At 44.2% G+C, this 20,101-nt stretch overlaps 2 protein-coding genes across 5 annotated transcripts in view; both read right to left on the bottom strand.

Annotated features, from left to right (window-relative positions):
- Window positions 1-10,125, bottom strand: part of LOC128841599 (cytochrome P450 2J2-like) — an 18,984-nt gene extending 8,859 nt beyond the window's left edge. For 2 of the 4 annotated variants that reach the window (XR_008445890.1, XM_054036798.1), the window contains exons 1-5: window positions 4,990-5,227; window positions 3,625-3,787; window positions 2,886-3,035; window positions 1,998-2,158; window positions 210-386 (exon numbers count right to left, since the gene is read on the bottom strand). Coding sequence is in view for 3 of the 4 variants with exons in the window: in XM_054036798.1 (XP_053892773.1) it covers window positions 210-386; window positions 1,998-2,158; window positions 2,886-3,035; window positions 3,625-3,787; window positions 4,990-5,223 (885 nt within the window). In the remaining variant the exon portion in view is untranslated. Of the gene's footprint in view, window positions 1-209; window positions 387-1,997; window positions 2,159-2,885; window positions 3,036-3,624; window positions 3,788-4,989; window positions 5,228-6,174; window positions 6,412-10,038 lie in introns of those variants that run through there. The other 2 variants (XM_054036799.1, XM_054036800.1) reach the window with 2 other exon arrangements.
- On the bottom strand, window positions 8,597-20,101 carry LOC128841601 (cytochrome P450 2J2-like). Its single transcript, XM_054036802.1, has 9 exons — window positions 19,797-20,101; window positions 19,226-19,388; window positions 18,322-18,471; window positions 17,354-17,514; window positions 16,071-16,247; window positions 15,362-15,497; window positions 14,254-14,441; window positions 12,384-12,522; window positions 8,597-10,527 (listed from the first exon to the last, which is right to left on the bottom strand). The coding sequence occupies exons 1-9, from the start codon at window positions 20,004-20,006 to the stop codon at window positions 10,352-10,354; spliced, it is 1,500 nt and encodes a 499-aa protein (XP_053892777.1). The 5' UTR covers window positions 20,007-20,101; the 3' UTR covers window positions 8,597-10,351.

Below are 20,101 nucleotides of genomic sequence, written 5' to 3'. Positions count from 1 at the left end.
GAGCCTGCTCTTCCCTGCTTAAAGGAAAACATGTGCTTAAAGGCTTTGCTGAATCAGTTCCATCCTACCTGGCGTTTCTAACTGTTAACTAATGGAGGGTCAGATGCTCAGACAACTCAACTGGTGAGCCCTGTTACTGTCATTCTACTTCTAATTTTTAAAACAAAAACATGGTTTGTTTCTGTTCACTTTGTTCTTTGCTCTCTTACCTTTGCTATTTCCTTCAGATAACAGTCAATGAAGTCTCTGGGTTCAGATGGATTCCAGTCCTCTTTGTGCTTTGCAATCATTTCCTTCACAAAACTCTTCAGTTTTTCCCAGTTTTTAAAAATTGTGTGATGGGGTCCAGGTATCCACTTCATTATGGTCGGGAAGGAGTCATACAGCTTTTGACATACAAACAGAACACAATACATTTTAGCCTAGCTTTAGAAACATGCATGTTGCAGTTTAATACACCCACATGCATTCTGCTCAAGAGCCTGCATTTATTAAATCAGATTAATACATAATTGTATTATGGATGTGTTCAGAGCCCTCAACTAAGATCAGGACCCAAGTGTGGTAGGCACATGACAGATACATATCAGTGAGTCCCTGACCGGAGGAGCCTAGAATCTAAAGAGACAGGAGAGACAAAGGGTGCGAGAAAGGAAATATTATCGCCATTTTACAGAGTGAGAACTGAGGCAGAGAGAGATTAAGTGACTTGGCCAAGACCGCACAGGCATCTGTTACAGAGCCAGAAAGTGAAGCTAGGTGTCCTGAGTCCCAGTGCAGAGTTTTAACCACAAGCCCATTCTTTCTCATTAAGATACGCATTGTCTTCTCTCAGCCCTCTGCTGTGACTGCTGGGCTGGTCACGAGCTCCTGCTCCTATTGCTTTGGTGCCCCCTACAGGACAATGTGCTGTATTGCCTGAGGCAGTGTGTTAGTAGCCACTTCAGACGGCTGAATGGCCACCCTGGGAACGATTCGCTGATTTACAAGTGAGGAAGGATATAAAGGTCACAACGTCAGAATCTGGCCTCACATTCCGACACATGATGTTGATAATACTGATGTTACCGCAGTTTTTGTCGGAGATTAGACTTTGGTATTGGAGGGTTGGTAAAACACATGGAGACTGCCTGGGCCCAGCCCCATGAGCAGATAGACCCAGGCACTGTGTTTTGCCTCTCAACATGACCGCTGCTGCAGTGGCAGGATTATGTCTCATCTCACCCACCCCGCTGTGCTGAACTGGGAGGTAACAAGAGGAGAAAGGTCCAACAAGCTTTGGGTAACAATGTTGTGTCCCTGGAAACCATGATTGCCCCTGTTTTCAGGGCCTGTGTCAGTGAGCCATCACCATTACGAAACACAGTGATTTGTCCCTGCAAATGGGGCCACCTGAAGACACTGCCAGCTGGACGAGCCCTTGACCTTGATGGGAGGTTGGCCTTGCCTCCGGGGGTCACCTCCCACCAGGCCTGTTGCGTAATGACACCCTGCCATCCTCACTGCCGCAAGAATATCCAGAGGATCTACCCCTGCCACACAGATCCTTGAGCCAACCCTCCCCTGAGCACAGAGTCCAAGGCACAGTGTGACAGCAAGGAAGGGAGTTGCTTGGCAGCAGCGAGGATTTGGCATCTTTTCTTCTTCCCCTCTCCTACGCACACCTCCCTGATGCCCATTGAAACCCCCCACTGGGTTGTCAGTCCCATTAGAGATCACATTAAGTGCCTGTGGGGTGGCAGCACTGGTCTAGAGAAGTCAGGTTTGAGGATCTAGCACGATACCTTCAGGGGGGCCAGGTGAAAGAGACTAGCCGGAGGGGGAACTGAGGTGGAGAGAGATTTGTTGGGGAAAATGAGAGCATGGATGCCCCACTCAGGCTATGGTAGAAGTGAATCTGGGACGACACTGTCACACTCAGCCCTGCTTCCAATGAAACTACTCGGGGTTTTGCCATTGATTTCATACGTTTAAAGTCAAAATTAAACAAGCTCTACCTGGCTCCAAATAGTTCCCTGGAGGTACAAAGTCTCATCAATCAACCGCAGTAACTTCTGGAAGTGACTGTCATGATATTCAAACCGGTCCCCAAAAGTGATGGAACAGATAATGTTGGAAACAGCATTATTAATTTTAAAGTGAGGGTCAAAAGGTTGCCCTGGAAGAGAAAAGGGGAAAAATCGGTGTCCTTCTGGTTTCTTAGAAAAGGGGAAGAAAGTTGTTGACAGACAAACTATTTGATGTGTATGAAATCCATGAATAAAACCTGAACATATGCATATATCACACCCTCCCACACACCCTCATACATATCCCTTGAGCAAAGTTTGCTGCATTGTCACCTATCTGAATACTGAAAAACTGTTAAACACAAAGATGGGATGAGCTGCATTTTGATGCATGCAGCATATCAAAACTACCAGTTCAAGTCAGTTTTTGCTATGTATAGAGACATTTATATTTTTTCACACGGGTGTCTCCCTTTGTTATAGTGTAGGGAGGTTTTATATATATTTGATTTGGAACCACTTTCTCTCCATGGTCATTAATCTTGGCAATGAACACTTTTGTGGGACTGTTTTGTAAATTTGTGTGGCTACATGGAGGCTGACAACTCAGCATTTAGTGCCATTACTTACCGATGATAAAACATGAATCCCAAACACCAGCAAATTTTTGGATCTGTATCCAGATCTGAACTATGGCATCAAGGTGCATATACGTCTAATGGGTTAAGCCAAATCCCTCATCTGAACTGAGCATTAGGAAAGATCTGGATTCAAACATCATGTTTCAGGCACATCTTTGTTATTTCACGTTCATTGCCAAACAAGAGCCACAATTTTTGATAGAACAATTAAAGTACCATTCTCTCTAGTTATCACCTTTTTCTTCCTCAATTGCATCTGTGAGGTATCTGCTCTCCTCCTGTATTCGTTCTTCTAAGCTCCTCTTCCCCAGGCCAAAGTTTCTTAGAGTTGATAAAGCAAATCTTCTTTGTTGTTTCCAGCTATGTCCATTAGAGGTGACTAATCCTGGGGGGAGAGCGGGGGGATGGTGAAAAATGACATCTGGTATATTGTAATGGTCATTAGAAGATTAGAAAACTTTAATACTCCTTTCCTTCTTCAAGTTTAAGCGAGGCCTGGCTATCTTTCCACAGGATATTTTCTTCTTCACTATTATATCAGAATTCCTGGACTCTAGCAATGGTGGGGTCATGTCCAACATGCAGAAGGTACACTTTTACAGAAGATGTATAGAGCTGAGGTTCAAGGAAGTAGGCCGCAATGCTGACCACGAATGAGGTTGGAAGATGCAATTTTGAGGGATTTCAGAAGCCTGAATCCTCCCATACTGATTCTTGCTGAAGGAAAACTTGCAAGGGACCATCCAGGATGGAAGTCCATTCTACATGCCATCACAACTACATGGTAGCCATGTGAATCTGCTGCTGCTGCTGCCAGGGATATGGCAGTTGGGATTAGAATAGGGGACGTCAATGAGATATGAGCACATGTGTAAGTCACTAAGGCCCAGATAGTCAAAGGTATTTAGGTGTTTGCAGAAGCAGTGCCTTGATTATTAAAATACTTGAAGAAAGAGATAAGAAAAGAAACTCACCAAATGGACCGAAGATTTCGTACATAAGAGGAATTTGTGGGCGACCAAGAAAGTATTCACCCTGATGGACAAGCACTTCCTTCACCAGCTGGAATCCATTTACAATCACAAATGTCAGGTTACCAAGCTGCAAGCTGAAAATGTTGCCATATTTTCCAGCAAGCTGGAAAAAAAAAAGAGCATTTGGTTTAGTTCCTATTTAATTTGTTTGAGAACCAGAACTAGAGCCCATGTAATGACTACTTGATTAATAATAATTATTATATAAAAAAAGTATTTGTATTACAATAGCAGTCAGGGGCCCGGCTGTTCAAGCACTGATTTAAAAGACAGTCCCTATCCCAAAAGAGCTCACAAGTGAATATAACAGGTGAATGAAGCATATAAATGGGGAGGAAAATGAGGTAACAGTAAAACAAGCATATCCAAGGACAATGAATGCCCTGTGCCTTTTCCTAGGGGATGTCAAAATAAAACAGACCTACTGGTAAATAATAATTATTGACAATCAGCCCACTCTAAGTGACAGGAACAGACACCTTCCTGGCTGGTAGCAATACTGACTGCAGATATGTTGCCCTTCCCATAGTGAAGAAATTAACATTCTGGTTTAAACAAAGCACACTCCAGTTCTGTCAAAAGTACCCCTTCCTTCTGGCCTACACGCACCTCACAATAAACTACGTAGCTCCCTGGGGCACTCAGGGTGTGTGACTGAAAGCTGCGGAGAACAAATTACTGGCTTCCACAGAGGCCTGTGTGAAAGGAACCCATTCTAGCCCTTGCAAGGGGACAGCCCTCACAAGTAACCTTCGAAACTCCCTTAGGCTTCGTAGGTCGCTTTCTAACCCTTATGAGCTCCCACTTAATCCAACCCTTCCAGGTCTTACTTCCAACCCTTGCCCAACTCCCCATGCTCCTTACAAGTTTTTACCAAGCCTGCATTCTTCGCAAACCCGTTTAAAAGCCTGTAATTAAATTCCCTCAAGCCCCTGTGAAATGTCACTGAAAATTCCCACAAAATCTACTTCCTTGTGAGCTCTTTCCAATCCTGAGGAGCACCAACTCAAACCCTACACAGCCCCTTCCACGTCTCAGTCCTTCTATACTTGGTAACTTTTTATGAGCCTCTTCTTACCTGGTAAGTCCTTCTGGGCCTGCTCCTGCACTGCCCAAGCCCCGGAACACATTGCAAGCCCCCTGTCACACTCACTACTCCCCACTCGCTACCTTCAAACCATGGTACATTGTGTACTCCATCAGACACTGCCATCCACATGTAATCAGGCCTCAATTCGCTGATACGTCAAATCTAATTTAAACTGTACCCCAGCACAAAGCAGAGGTAAACCTGGAGGATCCTACCTCCTGAGGATTTCCATTGGAAAGGAATCCACAGATGGGACCCCCATATCCTGGACACTGGCTGAGGGAAAAGGGGTTTGACCAGAGGTTTTCCTGTGCTCTGGTGATCCCGGGCAGCAGGCTTCTGGAATGGCCCACTGGGACTGTTAGTAGCTGGTACAACTCAGAGCAGTGTAGAGATGGCTGTAATTTATGCCAGGGGCCAGAGCAGCACCAGGAGAACCCCAAGGTCATGGCAGTGCAGAGGTGGTGCCATCATGAGCTGTGCCATACATTCTTCAGGTGCAGCTGAGGGTCTGACCCAGCGTCTCTCTCACCCACCACTCCCTGGTGAAAAAATCTCTTGCAAATAGAACTCCTATAAAAAGAACAAGGAGTCCTTATGGCACCTTAGAGACTAACAAATTTATTTGGGCATAAGCTTTCGTGGGCTAAAACCCACTTCATCGGATGCATGCAGTGGAAAATACAGTAGGAAGATATCTATACACAGAGAACATGAAAAAATGGGTGTTGCCATACCAACTATTACGAGACTAATCAATTAAGGTGGGCTATTATCAGCAGAAGAAAAAAAGCTTTTGTAGTGATAATCAGGATGGCCCATTTCCAATAGTTGACAAGAAGGTGTGAGTAACAGTAGTGGGACAAAAATAGCAGGGGGTCTGTAATTGAGTGACGAGGGAGGTTGAAGTGTTCTCAGACTGGTTTTTGAATGTTATAATTCTTGACATCTGATTTGTGTCTATTTATTCTTTTGCGTAGAGACTGTCTGGTTTGGCCAATGTACATGGCAGAGGGGCATTGCTGGCACATGATGGCATATATCACATTGGTAGATGTGCAGGTGAACGAGCCTCTGATGGGGTGGCTGATGTGATTAGGTCCTATGATGGTATCCCTTGAATAGGTATGTGGACAGAGTTGGCAACGGGCTTTGTTGCAAGAATAGGTTCCTGGGTTAGTGTTTTTGTTGTGTGGTAGTGTGGTTGCTAGTGAGTATTTGCTTCAGGTTGGGGGGCTGTCTGTAAGCGAGGACTGGCCTGTCTCCCAAGATCTGTGAGAGTGAGGGATCATCCTTCAGGATAGGTTGTAGATCCTTGCTGATGCGCTGGAGAGGTTTTATTTGGGGGCTGAAGGTGACAGCTAGTGGCGTTCTGTTACTTGCTCCCCTCCCACACTTACCTTCTCTACAGTCCTATGGGGCTGTTTGAAATCCACATGGAGCAGGTGGCCCAGGAACGGCAGGGGCAAAGGTCCTGGAGGGAAATTCTTTGGCCGTCTCCTTTCCATGCAATCAGCAATCAGCAGGAACAGGCCTAAGAACATGACCAGTGTCTGAAAGGGCATGTTCTGCCAGAGCCACATTAACCCAGGGACAGTCTGCAGTGGCATCTTCCTCGGCCAGGTGCACCCCTGCAGCTGGAAGAGGGAGGAGTGACTGGGGTAGAGGGAAACCTGATAGCAGCAGGCACAGCCCTGCCCATCCACTTGCTGCTGACGCTGGCGGAGGACAAAGTTTACAAGTAAAATCAACAAACGCTCAAACAGCTACACAAGAGCTTTCCATGCCAGAGTCCTAACCCGGAAACCCTGCTAGGGCCCCCTCTCCTGGTTCCTTCAGCTCATCAGCAAAGATTTTTCCTCAGTGTAAGGGGACCCTTACTAAAACTCAGTGGGGGTGTTCTGGTTGGCTATTGGGTGACCAGATGTCCTGATTTTATAGGGACAGTCCCGATATTAAGGGCTTTTTCTTATATGGCACCTATTTCCCTCCACCCCCGTCCCGATTTTTCACACTTGCTATCTGATTACCCTAGTTGGCTAGCTCCCAGTACGAAAAGAAAGGGGAAGGGTCGATGGGAAATCAGGTCCCTGAGACTGACAGTCCCCAAGAACAATGGGGAGAGGCCAGTGCTCCAGATCAGCCTGATTGACAGGGCAGGCAGGCTAATCAGGGAGTCAGGAGGCCAGGGGGTCCAGTTCTCCAGGTGAGCTGGAATTGCCTGGGTCAGACAGAGTGGGGCCAAGCCAAGCAGAAAGGATGGGGCCCAAGCTGAGCTGGGGAGCAGAGCCGGGCCAGCCAGAGGGGCCAGAAAAGCAGCCCAAGAAGCAGGTCAGTGCCGGGAGCAGAGCCAACGAAGCAGCCCACAGAGCAGACCTGTGCTGGGAGCAGAGCTGTAGCAACCAGAGCCAGAGGAGCAGCGCAGGGAGCTGGAGGCAGAGCAGCAGCAGCGCTGAGGCCGAGTGGAGCTGGAGCTGCGGCTGGAGCTGGAGCTGGGGCTGGAGCAGTCCGGAGCTGGGTGTGGTGAGGAGCTGGAGAGGGCGAGGGGGACCCTGGGCCCAGTGCAGGGAGATGCCCCCAGCCAAGAGGGCTTGCAGGCCAGACTTGGAGGGAGATCATAACCCTGACTGGGCAGGGGCAACGCTGGGAAGAAGGGTCCTGCCACCTAAAGCCTGAGGTACCTTGTCTCCATACACTTCTAGGAGGAGTTCAGATACCTTTTCCACATCTTTCTTGTCTGCCATTGCCATGAACTTTACTGTGGCCTTGGCCTGGCCCTGGAGGTGTTCCTCTGTGAAGTCCACACAATCTTCTTTAGGTACTCTCAGCACACGCAGAGCTGCCTTCACAGACCTGAACCACTCCTCTACCGTAATGTCTCCTGGTCTTGTCGGGAAGCCACCAAGCTTCACTGATTTAATTTCCAGAAACGCTGCCATGGTGCTGTTGGTAATGTTCCCCCTATAGTGTTGTGTGTCCATATTTTCCCATATGTGTACTACCAATTTGCTGTATTTAAACACACACACACAGAATCTAAGTTTGAAATGGTTTCATAAGAATATTTACATTTTTAAGAAGTGGACACAGGGCCGGATGTGCAAAGCGATCACAAGCTGGCTTCAATTTGAGTGCAATGCTACGTTGCACATTCACTTTTGGAAAACTAGTACCTGTGTGTGCAATACAGAGCCTTTACACACACCGGCTACGTGTCAATTGCAAAACTTCTGGCCAGACAGCTGTTTCTGTGCATGCATGTACCATCTTTGGGGAAATTTGGCACATTGTTGTGAGTGCCACCATTAATTAAGAGCCAAACACAGGAGAGTGGATCCATTGATTTCAAAGGAATTACTCACGTGATTAACTATTCAACAAAGTCAGTGAGAGGTTTAAAAATCTAACCCTAAATGTTTGGATTTTTTTTTTAATGATTTTTTCCTGTTATCAACTTTTTTTTTTTAAGAAAAAGTTAAATAATTTCTTCTTTGCTAAAGAAAAGTTTCTTTTTTAGCCTCCCATCTGGCTCAGGAGTACGCTGATGACATTTTGGAGTAGAATAAATGGGAAAAGCACGATGCAACTTGACTGGGGAAGAAAAATGTCCTGAACTCTAGTGCCATTCCACTGACTCCTTGGGTTTTTAGCAGATGGTTAAGGGGAACTGGTGAAAATGGCTGACTTCATGAACCACCATTCACAGAAATTTGACCCTATTTCAGGAACCTGAGCAACCTTATGAGAGAAAATAGGCACAGGCACATGCAAGCAAGCACAGACACACAAGTGATAGGGGGGAAAAAAGGAGCCAAAGGGAAATTGCTTTTCAAATAACGGTGATTATATTTACGTGAACTAAGCATCTACTATTGCAAGTGCAGGATAAATGGTCTTTTCATGTAGGCACAGTAGTGGGAGCCAGGAGATATGGACTCTACAGCTGGATACATAGCTTCTTAGATAGGAGATCTAGAGAAGGGAAAAGTGCTTTTTGTGTTCAGGGGGTGTTGTGTACAGTGACAGCACTGGGACTCTAGTAGGGGATTTTTCTAGATGGTGAGGTTATACTCATGTTGCTGTTAGTGAATCAGTTACAAGGGTCTGTTCGGTGTGCATTGCATTTTGTCATGGGTGCTCAGAACCTGGGCTTGGCGCTCTTTTATCTTGTTAGTACAACTCTGAGTAAACAAATTAGCTATATAAATAACAATACAAACAAAGTGCTCTTTATTAACTTTAAAATGTCAGTTATTGGAACTTTTTTGCAGAAAGTTATATTTAAATTTGCAAAAAAATTTAATAACTCTTTTTACTCTTAGAATTTCTTGAAGAATCACTTTCAAGAATGATAGGGCCAAAATCAAGCATTGCAAGAATAATTTAAAAGTATTTGTTGTGTAAACACTATCCACGTTGCAAAATAAGGGCTATAACTGTTCTTTAACTACATTGATCCTCAGCCAGTTAACAAAATGTCTGACCCTCTGAAGTATTTCTAAAGCACCTAAACACCATAAAATAAACACCAAAAGTAAAATTAAGAACCACGGTAAATTTGCCTATGAAACGTCCAGCTCGCCTTCGTTCAACTACATGTGCACTAAACCAACCCCATCAGCAACCCGGCCGTTCCAACTGGAATAGTCCATATGTAAAATTCTGCCCTAGTTCCCTTCCTGGCCCACCACCTAAAGGCCATGAGGTTTCTCAGCAATACTCATGGCAGCAGGGTTGAGCACTAGTACTGTTATATAGGTTAGGAATTCAAATCCCAATGTGGGCAGGTTTTAAAAATGTATTAGTATTAACTTTTTAAAAGATTCAGGAGTTCTCTCACCACAAAAACTTCAGGCAGGAGAGGTGGATAGAATTCTCATCAAAGATCATAGAGGGTGAGAGAACAATGGTGGTTGGCAAGATTCAGAGGCAGCAGGATGCATCTAAAACTGGTTGTCGTTTTTTCAGTAAAAAAAAAACCCTCTTTTTGATAAAAAAAAATCCTGCAGAAATATTTCAATCTCGGTTGAAATTTTTCATTTTTCAAAGAAATTTCATTTTTTTAATTTTGTGTTGGTAGGGAAAATCACACTTTCTCGCCTGTCTTTAAATTCTCCCTACCCCTCATTAAACAGTGAGAGAAAAGGTCATGTTTTTTTCACACCACTGAAAGTTAAGAAAAAATGTCTTGAAAAATTTCTATTGAAAAATGACATATTTCATGAAAAATGTTCCTTTTGAAAGAATTCATGAAATATACTTACCTTTTTTCAACCTGATTGATATGGGAGTGAGAATTCCTCGGCCATCCTGAGTGTGCATGCACACAGACTGGTGTGGCAGGGACACCAGGAAGAGCTGCCGTCATGGTAGGATGTATAACAGCCACAGCCCCTTCCAATATCAAGTTCCCAAATCATCCAGTTGCTAATATAGGTCCCCTGTTGGGTTATAAGAACGGAGGCAGGCAGGGAAATTTGGAGACATAGTGAACTGCCGATGCAGCCCTATATACAAGCACAGCAAAGCGTAATTATTTTGAGAAATGGGGCAATGATAAAAATTTCCTGGCTTTTCCTAGCGAGACAGCGCACAGATCTTGTATGGCTGTGGGCTGAGAATAGCTCCCATTCTGAACTGAAGGCTTAGCTTCACGTCTTTCGGAGCTTGGAATGTGAATTTCTGAAGGAGGGCAGTGAAGAACAGGAACAGCTCTATTCTAGCCAGCGGCTCGCCAAGGCAACCGCGCTTTCCTGAAAAGAAGACAGTTGTGCACATCAGCCAGAGGATTCTTGTCAGAACAGCTAAGGTTTACATTAATTATAACAGCACCTCCGTAGTTCCTTCTACTAATAGAAACGATCATGTTTGATAGCTCTTGGATGATCGACCACTTTTCTGCATAGCTGTCGAAGGTCTCATCTACACACATTTTTATACCAGTATAACATCTTCATACTAGTGCCTAATCTCAGTATAGTTTATTCACCTTCCCATAACTGCATCCACACTAGAAAAGCTGTGATGTTTTAACTTATACTGATTTAAAAAAAAAATCACACCCCTAACTGACAGAAATCTAGGAGGTGTGTATACTAATATAGTTAAAGCGCTACAATTTCTGTGTCTAGCTGGTGTCTTACTTCCCTAACATTCTCAGCTACACACAGCTGTATTATTTCTTAATTAAAAAGATTAAATTAATAACATAGGTGAGGTGTAATCTTTTCTTGGCCTATCTTCTTAATGACATAACATATGGCCTGCTAAACACACACAGGTCTAGTCAGCATTATCACTAAAGAAGGGAGCTGTGTGACCCTGAATCTACACTGGGTGGGTGTGGTGGGGAATTTCAGCTACATGAATAATGTAGCTGAAGTAGACGTACTTAGACCTGTCTAACTACGGTGTCTTCACTGCAGTGAGTTGACTGCTGCCGCTTGCCCGTTGACTCTGCCTGCGCCTCTCGTAGCGGTGTAGTACAGGAGTCGACGGGAGAGTGCTCGGGGGTCGATTTATCGTGTCTAGACTAGATGCGATAAATTGAACCCCGCTGGATCAATCGCTGCCACCGATCCGGTAGGTAGTATAGACATACACTTAGTTACTATATAAACCACTTAAAAAGAGAAAGGTATTACATATTTCCTTAGCCACACACAGCGAAAACTAATATTGCTTGTTCTTTTAATTGGCAAGAAAGCCCTGATAGACCTGTATATAAACAAGACTTGTGCAAACCTGTGAACCCCTGATTCACACGCATTTTTGTTTCTGGAACTTAATGCTAAAGCTCTTATTGATTTAAATTGTGTGGGATCAGCCCTTAATGAGTCCAAGTGATGGAGAATCCACCACATTCTATGGTAAAATGTTCTAGAGGTTGATAGGTTTTTATGAGGTTGTTTCAGGGACCTCCCACACTTTTATCAGCTTTACCATGTTTATTCCCCCTGCTGACTCTCCCTATAAGTGAAAAGAAGCGGTAAAAGGTGAGGAGCGCTATTCCTTCTGTCTCACTCCTACATTCCCAACAAGTGAGGCAGGCTACTTTCTCTTCATGCCCACCTTAGGGCATGTCTACACTGGAGCTAGCGCACTAACATTAGAAGCGTATCCGTGGTGGCGTAAGCAGCTAGCCACCCAAGTATCTTCTGAGGGTCTCGGAAGGGGGTGTACTCAGAATGGCTAGTCCATCCGAGAGCACGCACCACCATGGCTACACTTCTATTTTTAGTGCGCTAGTTCACGCTGAGCTAGCATGGGCTTATCACCCCCACTAAGAAATTACACCTCCAGCTCCAGTGTACACATACCCATAAGGGTAGCAGAACTGAGGCCGCTCTTTGCTGTTGCTATGTCGAGCCTTGTTCTAGGAGAGAGCACTGCCTCAAAGACAACATGCCATCTATCTATGAAAAAACTGCACAAGCTGGAACCCCAGCCCTGGGACACAAATTCTGGCCATGATTTTAATTTCTGAACTTTCCATTTTCCATTGTACCTCTGCCACAAATATATGCTGTGGGGTTTTTCTACACTGAAAAAGGAGAGAGGCCAAGACTTGGTGCTATAGTGCGAATGAACAGAGTCAGACAAATCTCACCTGCAGAGAAGGGCAGGAAACTTTCTCTCTTCTTGAACTGACCATCCTCCAGGAAATGCTTAGGATTAAAAGTATGAGGGGTTTCCCACTCATTCTTGTCAAACAGCACTGATGTCAAATTGGGAATCAAAACGGTGCCCTAAAGAAAGAGAAAGAAAGGAATTTAAACCTTCCCTGATTCCATTTTTTATTGTGACCCGCAAAGAGGCAAAAAAGAAGGGGTCATGCCTTTCAATTTAATCTTTTATGATGTACAAAGAAGGCACAAAAGGATGTTTTTTTCAAAAAGGACAATTTTCCAGCCAGTTCTTTACCTTAAATTTATCTAGAATTTCAAATCTGGCTTTCCCTGGTTTTGCTGGTAGTGTCTCTGGAGGTCCCAGAGAGAGACGAATGGGAGCCATCACAGACTTTAGATGAAGGAGCGGGGTGTTAATCTTGGAAGACAGAGAGTTTTTCTTCCAACTGATTTTTTAGAATTTGAGTTAAACAGGTGTTAATATCACAACAGACAAACAAACCAAAAATGGACACCAGTCTGACTAAAAATCACTTCCCATCTCAACTAAACAGGTTAATTTCCTTCACAGGTGTGATGTTATACACCTACTAGTTCTCCTCCATCTCCTAGGAAAAACAGGGTAGGCAAGGTTGAATTTCTAATAGAAAAAACAAGCAGAAAAAATAGAAACTCCCAGGCATTCTTTATACAGCATAAAGTATCAAAAAGGAGCACAACCCATCCACCCACCTTTTTTTTTAAGGGCCAGATTTTCAGGGATGTGGTGGTTGTTGGCCTCAAATGATGTATATGTGTATAGTATATACCTCTAGGCAAATCCAGCAAGTGCTCCTGCAAACTAACACTCGTGTGCGCTAAAGTTCTTTTTTGCACTCCTAATTGCTATCTGCAGATATAATGCACTCTCCCCCTGCTACTGTGTACAGACATTTCCCGTAAGTTATATTAATGAAGGGTTACTGTCAGCAGAATGGAAGGTTGCCACAGGCAATGGTGTCCTGCGGCACACTTGCTGGTAGAATGGTCCTCTGCCTGCCTGAGCTCCAGAATGAGCTCACTGGCCTTGAGCCTGGGTTTGTCCCCATCTCACTGAGGATCAGTCCATAGGCTGGAGAAGAAGAATGCGCCCATGTGTTAGGACCTGAGGAGAGCTTCCGCTGAACATACTCCGGGAACGCTGGGGTAGGAATTCCAGCCTGCTCCCTTCCATGGGGAGAAATTGTGGCTCAGCAGCATGGTTAGGTGGAGTCAGAAATGCTGCAGCTTGAGACGAAAGCAGTTCAGAATTCTGGAGCTGCTGAAGCTGAGATACGCCCCACCCGTCAAAAGCAGCAGCTGCTCCCAAATGCAGACACCAAAGGCCCAGACCCTCAAAGGTATTTAGGCACATAACTCCCATTGATTTCCGATAGACTTAGGTGCCTAAATACCTTTAAGTCTCTGCGTCCAAGAACCTGGCTGATCATTCATGAATCAAAAGCCACAGTGGTGAACTTGTGCTGGACCTACTTCTTAGTCCTCCTTTTACTATGATTTCATGCAATTAAAATAAATAACTTACATCTCGTTTTATGAAGATAGACTGCAAAAGTCTGATCTAGATTTCAACTTCCTCAAAGAATGTGAGCATCCAAGGTTTTGGTTAAGGAATTTTAGCCCAATATAGAAATAGGGGCCACCTGTAAAATGCAGCTCCGGATCTGGGTTGATTCCCAAAACAGGTTCATATCCAGAGTTCCGTCCACCTGGGTGTGAAGGTGTTTCTATCTGGGACTTTGGTTTGGGCTGATCTCTATTAATCTCTTAAACCAAGATTAGAAGTGAAAACTACATTTCCTTCCAGCTTACTTTTGGCACATAGAATCCAGCCAGTGTTGTGTCACTAGTTGCCATTCTGAGCACACTTAAAGGCAAGATGTTGCTTATCCTTTGCACTTCATGAATAACTGCATTGGTGTATGGCATATTGTCCCTGTCATCCATGGCTGGTTGGCGAGACAGGCCAATAACTGCATCAATCTCCGCTTGCACTCTCTCTATGAAAAGAGCAGAGTTCACCATTGGTACAAGAATAAACAAAAGGCTTAAATTGTGCAGAGTTCAGAGTTCATTGATTTTAAGGCTATATCTAATAAAGCTCAATTCAAACATTGGAAACAGCATCAGTGATCAATGTAGAGATCTGAACATACAAATACAAAGACAAGAGGAGTTTACTCCACTTCTCAAAATCAAATGTAAAGGCATTATCAATACGTATTTTGTCCCTGTTCAAAATAGAAAAGTCATTTACTGGTCTGATCCAAGAGATATCTGAGCATGAAAATATTTATCTGCTGTTTTTTTCTGTCTGGCAAGACTCTCACATTTTTTGGGCACATGGATCTTCCAGGAGCTTGCGAAGAGGCCAAGCATCGCACCTATTTTGCATTAAATGAGGGAGATTATATCGGCCATTATTTTCAACACAGGTCCCCCTTGTAGCCTCCATGAGTAACATCTCAAGGCTGAAGAGGACATTGACCATGGACCAACTTTTAAAACTCCACAAGCCACATTTTACAGGTACGTAGGGATTAAATCGTTTGCCCAATGTCACACAGGAAGTCTGAGGCAGAGCCTGGATTAGGACTTGGATATCCTGAGTTCCAGTCCTGTTAATTAGCCACAAGGGCAACTCCCTCTTTAATCAAGGGTATTGCAGCTGTGGATTGCACTCCTGCCCTTGCACTAGTTGGTGGAGGTGTAACTGAGGGCAAAGAAAAAGAAACCATTCCAATAAAAGAAAGGGTTTCTGAATGGGGAAAAAAGGTTACTGTGGGAAGAAAGCACCTTTGCACAGAGATTTCATAAATCAACATTCTGAGTTCTCTGAAAAGTCCCCGATGTGGCACGGGTTAAGGGTAGAAATTGAAGAGCTATTAAGAGATTAGAAATATAAACCATTACCATTTACCTTGAACATCGGGATATAGGGCCATGTACAGCAGAGCCCAGCGGATGGTTGTAGACGATGTCTCAGTTCCAGCAAAAAAAAGATCCAGTGTGGAAAATATAAGATTTTCTTCATGGAAACTAGGATCGGCATCGGCCTTAGAACAAAGATATATGTGGGTGGGACTACAACAATATTTATTAGTATTATACAAAGCCATGGAAACATCATTCCAGGCTCAATTCTGCAAGGTGCTGGGTGCCCTGAATTTCCATTGCCTTCGGTGAGAGTTGAGAGCACCAGGACAGCACCATTAGAGAGAAAGACTGTCCTTTTAGCATCATTCTTGAGAGTGAAAAGTTGGAGCTGATTTTAGGTGTGAGCAGAGGGCCTGCTGAAGTCAATGAAAGACTCCCATGCACTTCAACTGGCTTTGGGTCTGGCCCCTAAAGCACAGGTAACCTTACATTTTTAGGCCCCAATTCAGCAAAGCACTCAAGCATCCATATAGTCCCATCAGCGAGCCTGCTCTTCCCTGCTTAAAGGAAAACCTGTGCTTAAAAGCTTTGCTGAATCAGTTCCATCCTACCTGGGGTTTCTAACTGTTAACTAATGGAGGGTCAGATGCTCAGACAACTCAACTGCTGAGCCCTGTTACTATCATTCTACTTCTAATTTTTAAAACAAAAACATGGTTTGTTCCTGTTCACTTTGTTCTTTGCTCTCTTACCTTTGCTATTTCCTTCAGATAACAGTCAATGAAGTCTCTGGGTTCAGATGGATTCCAGTCCTCTTTGTGCTTTGCAATCATTTCCTTCACAAAACTCTTCAGTTTTTCCCAGTTTTTAAAAATGGTGTGATGGGGTCCAGGTATCCACTTCATTATTGTGGGGAAGCCGTGATACAGCTTTTGACATACAAACAGAACACAATATGTTTTAGCCTAGTTTTAGAAAAAGGCATCTTGCGGTTTAATACGCCCACGTGCATTCTGCTGAAGACACGGCGTTTATGCTCAGAGCCCTCAACTAAGATCAGGACCCAAGTGTGGTAGGCACATGACGGATACATAACAGTGAGTCCCTGACCGGAGGAGCCTAGAATCTAAAGAGACAGGAGAGACAAAGGGTGCGAGAAAGGAAATATTATCGCCATTTTACAGAGTGAGAACTGAGGCAGAGAGAGATTAAGTGACTTGACCAAGACCGCACAGGCATCTGTTACAGAGCCAGAAAGTGAAGCTAGGTGTCCTGAGTCCCAGTGCAGCGTTTTTACCACAAACCCATTCTTTCTGGTTAAGATAGGCACTGTCTTCTCTCAGCCCTCTGCTGTGACTGCTGGGCTGGCCACCAGCTACTGATCCTATTGCCCCCTACAGGAAAATCTGCTGTATTGCCTGAGGCAGTGTGTTAGTAGCCACTTCAGACGGCTGAATGGCCACCCTGGGAACGATTCCCTGCTTTACAAGTGAAGAAGGATATAAAGGTCACAAGGTCAGAATCTGGCCTCACATTCCAACACATGTTGATAATACTGATATTACCGCAGTTTTTATCGGAGATTAGACTTTGGTATTGGAGGGTTTGTAAAACACATGGAGACTGCCTGGTCCCAGCCCCATGAGCAGATAGACGCAGGCACTGTGTTTTGCCTCTCAACATGACCGCTCCTGCAGTATCAGGATTATCATCGGGGGGAGGGATAGCTCAGTGGTTTGAGCATTGGCCTGCTAAACCCAGGCTTGTGAGTTCAATCCTTGAGGGGGCCACTTAGGGATCTGGGGCAAAATCAGTAGGATACCTTCATGGGGGCCAGGTGAAATATACTAGCCAGAGGGGGAACTGAGGCAGAGAGAGATTTGTTGGGGAAAATGAGAGCATGGATGCCCCACTCAGGCTATAATAGAAGTGAATCTGGAACAACACTGTCACACTCAGTCCTGCATCCAGTGAAACTGCTCGAGGTTTTGCCATTGGTTTCATATGTTTAAAGTCAAAATCAAACAAGCTCTACCTGGCTCCAAATAGTTCCCTGGAGGTAAAAAGTCTCATCAATCAACTGCAGTAACTTCTGGAAGTGACCATCATGGTAGTCAAACCGGTCCCCAAAAGTGATGGAACAGATTATGTTGGAAACAGCATTATTAATTTTAAAGTGAGGGTCGAAAGGTTGCCCTGGAAAAGAAAAGGGGAGAAATCGGTGTTCTTCTGGTTTCTTAGAAAAGCGGAAGAAAGTTGTTGACAGACAAACTATTTGATATCAGAGGGGTAGCCGCGTTAGTCTGGATCTGTAAAAAGCAACAAAGAGTCCTGTGGCACCTTACAGACTAACAGATGTATTGGAGCATAAGCTTTCGTGGGTGAATACTATTTGATGTGTATGAAAACCATGAATAAAACCTGAACATACAACTATATCACACACCCCCGCACACACTCATACATATCCCTTGAAAAACTGTTAAACACATAGATGGGATGAGCTGCATTTTGATGCATGCAGCATATCAAAACTACCAGTTCAAGTCAGTTTTTGCTATGTATAGAGACATTTATATTTTTTCACACGGGTGTCTCCCTTTGTTATAGTGTAGGGAGGTTTTATATATATGTGATTTGGAACCACTTTCTCTCCATGGTCATTAATCTTGGCAATGAACACTTTTGTGGGACTGTTTTGTAAATTTGTGTGGCTACATGGAGGCTGACAACTCAGCATTTAGTGCCATTACTTACCGATGATAAAACATGAATCCCAAACACCAGCAAATTTTTGGATCTGTATCCAGATCTGAACTATGGCATCAAGGTGCATATACGTCTAATGGGTTAAGCCAAATCCCTCATCTGAACTGAGCATTAGGAAAGATCTGGATTCAAACATCATGTTTCAGGCACATCTTTGTTATTTCACGTTCATTGCCAAACAAGAGCCACAATTTTTGATAGAACAATTAAAGTGACATTATCTCTAGTTCTAACCTTTTTCTTCCTCAATTGCATCTGTGAGGTATCTGCTCTCCTCCTGTATTCGTTCTTCTAAGCTCCTCTTCCCCAGGCCAAAGTTTCTTAGAGTTGATAAAGCAAATCTTCTTTGTTGTTTCCAGCTATGTCCATTAGAGGTGACTAATCCTGTGGGGGGGCGGGGGGGATGGTGAAAAATGACATCTGGTATATTGTAATGGTCATTAGAAGATTAGAAAACTTTAATACTCCTTTCCTTCTTCAAGTTTAAGCGAGGCCTGGCTATCTTTCCACGGGATATTTTCTTCTTCACTATTATATCAGAATTCCTGGGCTCTAGCAATGGTGGAGTCATGTCCAACATGCAGAAGGTACACTTTTACAGAAAGTGTATACAGCTAAGGTTGAAGGAAGTAGGCCGCAATGCCGACCACAAATAAGGTTGGAAAATGCTATTTTGAGGGATTTCAAAAATCTAAATCCTCCCATACTGATTCTTGCTGAAGGAAAACTTGCAAGGGACCATCCAGGATGAAAGTCCATTCTACAGGCCATCACAACTACATGGTAGCCATGAGACTCTGCTGCTGCTGTCACCAGGGATATGGCAGTTGGGATGTGAACATGAGAAGTCAATGAGACATGAGCACATGTGTAAGTATTTGCAGAATTGAGGAAGTTACTAAGGCCCAGATCCTCAAAGGTATTTAGGTGCCAAACTCCCATTGACTTTACTAGAAGTTAGGCACCTAAACACCTTTGAGGCTCTGGGCCTATCTTACTACCCCAGAGCAGACGTCAATGAGACTGTTCATGTGCATAAAGTGAAGTCCATTTGTAAGAGTTTGGAGGATCTGTGCGTTGATTATTAAAAATGTTACCTTGAAAATATTTAAAGAAAAAGATAGGAAAAGAAACTCACCAAATGTACCAAAGATCTCGTAGATAAGAGGAATTTGTGGGCGACCAAGAAAGTATTCACCCTGATGGACAAGCACTTCCTTCACCAGCTGGAATCCATTTACAATCACAGCTGTCTGGCTACCAAACTGCATGTTGAAAATGTTGCCATATTTTCCAGAAAGCTGGAAAAAAAGAGCATGTGGTTTAGTTCATATTTAATTGGTTTGCTAACCAGAACTGAAGCCTATGTGATGACTTCTTACTTTTTTTACAATTATTATTATTCATTATTTGTACTACAATAGCAGTCAAGGGCCCAAAAGAGCTCACAAATGGATATAACAGGTGGATGAAGCATATAAATGGGGACAAAAATGAGTGTAGAGCTGGCTCTAATTTATGTCAGGGGCCAGAGCAGCACCAGGACAACCCCAGGTCATGGCAGTGCAGAGGTGGTGCCATCAAGAGCTGTGCCATACATTCTTCAGGCGCAGCTGAGGGTCTGATCCAGCATCTCTCTCACCCACTACTCCCTGGTAAAAAAAGCTCTTGCAAACAGAATTCCTTTACTTGCCCCTGACCCCACTTACCTTCTCTAAAGCCCTATGGGGCTGTTTGAAATCCAGATGGAGCACGTGGCCCAGGAAGGGCAGGGGCAAAGGTCCTGGAGGGAAATTCTTCGGCTGTCTCCTCTTCATGCAGTCAGCAATCAGCAGGAACAGGCCTAAGAACACGGCCAGTGTCTGAAAGGGCATGTTCTGCCAGAGCCACATTAACCCAGGGACAGCCTGCAGCGGCATCTTCCTTGGCCAGGTGCACCCCTACAGCTATAAGAGGGAGGAGTGACTGGGGTAGAGGGAAACCTGATAACAGCAGGCACAGCCCTGCCCATCCA

This window comes from Malaclemys terrapin, chromosome 8 (genome assembly GCF_027887155.1).
Source record: "Malaclemys terrapin pileata isolate rMalTer1 chromosome 8, rMalTer1.hap1, whole genome shotgun sequence".
Lineage (NCBI taxonomy): Eukaryota > Metazoa > Chordata > Testudines > Emydidae > Malaclemys > Malaclemys terrapin.
Note: the sequence above shows the minus strand (reverse complement) of the source record. Positions and strands in the feature narration are given on the sequence as shown.

Bases quoted from the DNA above. Each gene is read 5' to 3' on its own strand.
- LOC128841601 (XM_054036802.1), bottom strand. From the start codon at position 20,006: ATGCCGCTGCAGGCTGTCCCTGGGTTAATGTGGCTCTGGCAGAACATG. The intron at 14,442-15,361 runs GTAAATGGTAAT...CTCTTTTCATAG, and splicing joins CCTATATCCCGATGTTCAAG to AGAGAGTGCAAGCGGAGATT. The intron at 12,523-14,253 runs GTAAGCTGGAAG...CTCTTTCTTTAG, and splicing joins CTGGATTCTATGTGCCAAAA to GGCACCGTTTTGATTCCCAA.